This window comes from Polyodon spathula, chromosome 23 (genome assembly GCF_017654505.1).
Source record: "Polyodon spathula isolate WHYD16114869_AA chromosome 23, ASM1765450v1, whole genome shotgun sequence".
Taxonomy (NCBI): domain Eukaryota; kingdom Metazoa; phylum Chordata; class Actinopteri; order Acipenseriformes; family Polyodontidae; genus Polyodon; species Polyodon spathula.
The window spans coordinates 20,917,964-20,924,430 of NC_054556.1; the positions used below are offsets into that span (position 1 = coordinate 20,917,964).

At 37.6% G+C, this 6,467-nt stretch overlaps 1 protein-coding gene across 1 annotated transcript; it reads left to right on the forward strand.

The window, feature by feature from the left end:
• The first annotated feature begins 1,971 nt into the window (after positions 1-1,971).
• Positions 1,972-5,441, forward strand: LOC121298308 (proenkephalin-B-like). Its single transcript, XM_041225361.1, has 3 exons — positions 1,972-2,116; positions 3,373-3,529; positions 4,522-5,441. Exons 2-3 carry the CDS (start codon positions 3,401-3,403, stop codon positions 5,146-5,148), a joined length of 756 nt encoding a protein of 251 aa, XP_041081295.1. The 5' UTR covers positions 1,972-2,116; positions 3,373-3,400; the 3' UTR covers positions 5,149-5,441.
• The last annotated feature ends 1,026 nt before the right edge of the window (positions 5,442-6,467 follow it).

Sequence of the window (6,467 nt, forward strand, 5' to 3'; positions counted from 1 at the left end):
GACTGGCAATACAGTGCACTGTCCTGCTTTGTACTGCACAAACGCTTGCCTTGCTTTTACAGGTTCACACAACTTGGAGGAACTTAGAAATCACAATAACATATGCTTTTTTAAAATCGGTCTCTCCTGGATGTCCTCTTACCTATCTGGGCGCATGCAGTCTGTTTTCTATGCTGGATGCAGTGGTGTCACCAACCCAGTCACTTGGTGTCCCTCAAGCGTCTGTTCTTGGGCCTCTTCTCTTCAACATCTAAATACTTCCCTTGGGTCACCTCATCTGTCAACACAGCCTCATGTTTCACTCTTATGCTGAAGACACCCAGCTCTACTTAATTTTCTTCAGCTCAACATTAGCAAATCTGAACTCCTAGTAGGATCTAAAACTCAACTTAAGAATATCAATATAATTGCCCTGAACCTCGGAAACTGTCTACTGCCGCCTTCCCCCACAGTACGAAGCTTTGGTGTACTTGTGGACAGCAACCTCTCCTTTGAAGCCCACATCTCCTCTGTGATCAAATCTTCACACTACCACCTTTACTCTCAAGAACCACTTGTTCTCTCTTGCTTACCATGCTTTTTATGCCCGATATCTGCTATTAGCTGCTGTGTTGTTGCTGCTATTTCATGTATTATGCATTTGTTTTTTTACTGTATATAATGTATTATGCATTTCTCTAAAATATTATGGATTTTCTTGTTACTGCAGCTTGTAAAGCGCTTTGTGATGGTGGTCCGCTATGAAAGTACTGTTTTCTGGTACTGTGTGTACTGTATAGATGAGGAATGTTTTGTCATTTCTTTATTTTAACAACTGATCGCTTGTTTGTTGGTTTTTCAGCGCCATGACACTGAACAGCTCCGCATAAAGCACGGTATGGTATCCATTTAACACAGCCTATCAATTCTAATATGTTTATGAATAACAGTAATTCAAGTGGTTCCAGCTATATGAAGGTTAGCACTAGCAGTGCTAAAATAAATGTCAATAAATACATTATTTTTCCAATAGAACGTGTGTATATATATTACACACACAATATAGACATTAGGAATACAAATAATCTCTGTACCCAAACCGTCAAGTCCACGTTAATTAAAATAGTTTGACCTTTTGTTCGTCTTATTAATGCAACAGTTCGTGGACTGTAGTCACCACTTCTCTTGTTACCGTTTAAGCACAGCTACTGTGTTTAGTTCATTAAAAGGTCATTATGTCTTGTGGTTCAATGGTTTGATTATTTAAATTAGTATAATGAATACTTAACCCAATAACATTGTGCCAGGTTACAGTACTCTTAAATATTTGGGCTGGTCCATACTAAAACATTGAATTAAATATGCTCTTGCTGTATTCTAAAAGATAACCCATGACACACAATCAATGTACAATGTGTGCCATTATTGTATAATTGTGGTGATGAGCTACAGTGGAAGTTTTCCGCCAGAATCATACAGCACGTGCATTGCCAATGATACAGAGTATAAGGATGTTGATAAATTCAATTGAAAGATGTAGGTCACGATCTTATATTCTGCTCAGTCGTATCTTATTAGTTTAAATACATATTTCGACATCTATAGACAAAAAGAAGGATGTGATACCTTTAAATAGAAAAACCTAAAAAACAAATATAAATAACAAGTTTTGCAAATATAGTATACTTTAACCAAGCAGTAGTTACGTTTCAAATGATCTCAATAATGACATCTCCACCCTGATTATACTTAATGGCAATGTTTTTAAACCATTTCTGAAGAACGTGTACAAAGAATACAAATGCTGCAGCGCCAGTGTGTGTGTGTGAGCGCGCGCACGCGTCAGGGCATGCGGGATAATTCAGTGTATCAGGTATTAATCTTTCCTATTGGTTCAAGCTGTTCTGATGTGTTCCAGTGACACAACAGAATCCCTGTCAATAAAAAGACCACGGACAGGCAATGGTATTCATGAAAAAGGAAAGACCCGTACCTCGGCATAACTTCAGTCTAAGATGCGTGAGAAGGCTTAATACAAGACCAGAGGAAATCTTCTGCCGGATCAAACACAACTTCAGTCTCATCTCTTTGCAGTCGAAAAAGACTGATAAGAAACACCGTATTCCAATATTGTAAGGTAATATAGCTAATTTCTAATCCAAAGATTTGATTATTACAGATGTGCGCTTCTAATAAGGTATTGTTGGGTTTCTAAGTTATTTTTGTATTTTAACAACTATATTGAATTCTGTTTGTATTGCGAAATTACTATAAGTTTACTATCCATTGCTTACTTTTATACGTCTGTTTTAAATAATTGTATTTGTAATTAGTATCAGGATTGCTTTGATTTGTATTATTGAAACTACCAAAAAAATGTTGAAATACTTTAACCCGTATATAACTCTTATAACGTTAGAAAACCAGTATTTTTACAATTAACACTAATGAAATACTGGACCTAAAGAGCATTTTAAAAAGCTATAATGCAAAGAACTGTGCTGTGTTTAATGTTCAGAATAGACACCTTGGAAGAAACCCCACGCTCATTAACACCTAATATAGTCGTGCTCTTAAACTGCTAATTGGGGTTATTTGCCTCTGCAGATAGACGGTAGAGGTTTAAAGTGACAGTTGCCTCAAGTTGTGTCGTACTACTGCGTATTAAAAAAAAAAAATGCATACATACACATACATCTATATAAATACATACTTTAACGTTACACAATGAAAAGTAAACCGCTCGAGAGTGCTTATTATTATTATTAGTAGTAGTATTACTGTTCTTATTACGGGTTTGTGATATTAATTTAAAACTACAGGAAACGCATTTTATTACATATAGGGTGGTAACTGTTGAATTAATGAAGCACGCTGTTGAATTAGAGACACTTCCATGTGCTATGTTTATTTTGCACATGTATTGCACACTGCACAGTAAATTAGCAGAGGCTCTGCATATGTTGAAGGATTAATAATATGGGAGGGAAATCTGCTTGGGTGGGTGGATTAAAAAAAAAAATGTAAGTGAAGGGAGGATTGTGAAGGAATTGGTCTTTAAAAATATAGATCCAAGTAAACAATGTAGCTCACTATATTGACAGCTCATATAGTATGTGTCACCACTAGCGACAACAAAATAGCGTTTATATATTAGTAGAAACGTTAAGCTACTGTGTATTAGATAATAAAAACGAAGTTTTAATTCGTGACACCTGTCACAATTTCCTTTACCCCCCAATTTCATAACTATTCATTTAACTTGTCACCATGATAACGATCGTTTATATCTGTTGAATGGTGAATTATCAGAAGAAAAAAAAAAATTGCTTTAACACAGCCCACTCAAAGGCATTCCGTAGCCGCTAATGTGTCCGCGCTTTGTTGTTTCAGCTGTCAGGACACTGGGTACCCACTGAGAATGGAGTGGCATGTCTTGGTGCTGGCTCTCTGTTTGAGTTTGCCGTCCTCAATCCAGGATGATTGCTCCTCGCAGTGCGTAACGTGCGCTCAGCAAGCCCAGAATGAAGTCACCCAGGTCAACAGTCTGGTAAGAGACTGAAAAACGAAACGCATGTTATGTACTGTTAATACTTTTAAATACTTTATTGTACTGGGATTCAACTAAACAAAGAGCGCGCACCTTAGAAGAACGTGCAAAGGAACTATAAAAAAAAAAAACTGTAACGGTGTTAAAAGAAACAATTTACCAACACGAAGTAGCAGGACATGTTGTGAAAGAGTTATTGCTCTTTATTTGTAAAATAGAAACCTTTCGCCCGCTCTGTCTCAGTACCATGGAGAGCAACTCATTTTTACACGGCGCGGTAAACCATTTGATGGCGCAATCAAAAAAAATAATTCAGTGGCTTTAAAAAGTAGTTCGTTTTTAACAAACGGCCATTTATCGAGTAAAGCCAAGTTAAACTCTTACTAAAATGTTACTTTCTTATTTACACAAGAATTGTGTTTGATTCGTGGCTATGCCTTCCTCCTGCATAACTCCGTTTCAAAAGCCTTTTAGCTGAAGATGAAAGGTCAGTTTGGAAGTAGTATTATGGAGAATATTACGAACCGCCAACAACTTTGTCTTCTACCTACCTAAAAGGGGTCAGCGCTCAGCTGATAAACAAATCAATCGTGATTTATGACATTTTAATTTAACTGCTTATAGGCAAAAAACGAAGCTTTCCAAGTGTTTCAAATACCGGCGTTATTTATGGACTGAAAAATCAAAGCCCACCACACAAGTGATCTTGCGTGACGATTCATAATCTTATTGAATACTCGAGTAAGACCTTATTTCAATAGCCTCTGGAAAAATGCATTTCTAACTGTGGCAGAAAATGGCTTTGTTTTGCATGTAGTATTATTGAATTGGCAGTGCGACATGCGATTTGCTTTGCAGGATAAGCAAACTGTAACATCCTTAGTAGTTTGCCTTTAAGAAAAAAGGCTGATGTTGTTATTGCCTTCAATTTAAATCTCTAAGATAAAAGATATGTTTTTGGAGTCACTTTGAATTAATTTATTTCCCCTCAGGTCTGTGCTTTAGAATGCGAGGGGACTTTATCTTCCTCCACTGAATTACAGAAATGTGAAAAGGTTCTTCAGATGTACTCTGCTGGACTGTTCGGCGTCAACGATAAAGCCGAAACCGAGAAGGAAGACCAACCAGGAGAACCGCCATTCAGCAACCTAGTGAAGCGATATGGGGGCTTCCTAAAGAAAGTCGACAAGAGCAAATATTACGACAGTTCCCCTGCACAGAACTCAAACACCAAAAGTCTGCTAGCTAAGAAATACTTATATCTGTTAAGAAAGTTTGGTGAAAGAGACATCCCGGATAAGTTACAAGACACAAAATTGGGGGGCGGGGCATCAGAAAACGGAGAGGTGGTCTATGATGACGCCACCGCCGTAAACGAAGTCAAACGTTATGGAGGCTTCTTGCGTAAGTTTGGACCCAAGAGAAGCCCCGAGTCTGGGGAAGAGAGCAGCGAAGAAGAGTTGCAAAAGAGATACGGAGGCTTCATGCGAAGGGTGAGGCCAAAACTCAAGTGGGACAACCAGAAGAGATATGGTGGTTTTCTGAGGCGCCATTTTAAAATTTCAGTTCGGTCAGACGAAGAACCCAATTTATATTCTGATGAAGTTTATTATCTATAGATTGTTGGAGCTATCACTGTAACTTAAGACTCCCCATACAGATGCACTGAAATGTTCAAGGTTTTTTGTGCTTTTGCTTAAAAGAGCAGGTATTGTACACAACTTTATCTGCCTGCGACAGTATTATGTAAGACGCGCATTAAAGAATGAGACTCCAGGGACATTTTCATTGTATCTGTAAAAATGACAAGTGTAATAAATGTTTGCAAAATATTACTTATTGTACATTAAGAAAATGACAAATTCAGTGATACTGGTTTAATAAAGATAAATGCAAGTGCTTCTATGTTCAAGTTGCAAAGACAATGTATGTGTGTCTGGTGTTTTCTTTTCATATCTGCATTTAAAAAACATTCCTTTTCAAAACAGCACCTTACCACTTTGACATCTGAACCCGAATCACATTAGCATATACTTGAGGTATTCGTGACAGCAAACTCAATGATTATGCATTTCATTAAAACATTAATCACTGGAAAAATCTTCCCGTGTGTTCTATATCAAAATATATTCTTTTCTCCCACTTCTACGCTTTGGTGTTACAATAACATTATCTATAGAACCGTATGGTTCCCTGAAGCCTTCTCCAGAACTTAAATAGATCAAATTAATGGAGAATCAAACTTGTTGAATCCATGATCAGCGATAACATTTGTTAGTACATACCTGGATTTTGACCCTATATAAAAAACTATATACACACATTGAGACCCTTGGTATTGCAGTAATACGGGTTTTGTCTTTAGATATTTGCACTATCGCATAATAAAAACATTGACTGTACCATACGTATCTAATAAGTCGACAGACGTTTCCCGCAGTAATCCTTATTCATACCTTATGCATGGCATGGCTGGCTCATGGGGATTCGCACTAACTCCAGTACCTCCTCTATGACATGTTCTGTAATCTGACAGAAATAAACTTAATTCAAGAGGTGTGTGTTAAGAATGACTGTCTTCGGCCGGGGGTCAGTGTCAGACCCCGTTAAATTCGGGTAAGCTATACCGCAGGCGATCTGATTGAGATCAATCGATTGTTATTAAGCAAAAAATCAGCCCATAGGAATGGGTCAGTCCTATCAAGCGCTTTTATGGACTTCGGGTGTAGTAGCCGCTAGAGTGCGCTAAAAAGCGATGTTGAAATATCGAAATTACTTTAATGGAAACGCAGTTAGGTTTAGGAGTTGATAATAGGTTTAGGGGTAAAAATTAAAATAAGCAGGCTAGGACACACCCACTGATACCTACTGGCCCATTTATATGGGCTGTTTTTTGCTCGATAACGTCCCGTTCAATCGACTGTGATTAGGCACGGTT

Bases quoted from the DNA above. Each gene is read 5' to 3' on its own strand.
- LOC121298308 (XM_041225361.1), top strand. From the start codon at position 3,401: ATGGAGTGGCATGTCTTGGTGCTGGCTCTCTGTTTGAGTTTGCCGTCC. The intron at 3,530-4,521 runs GTAAGAGACTGA...ATTTCCCCTCAG, and splicing joins TCACCCAGGTCAACAGTCTG to GTCTGTGCTTTAGAATGCGA.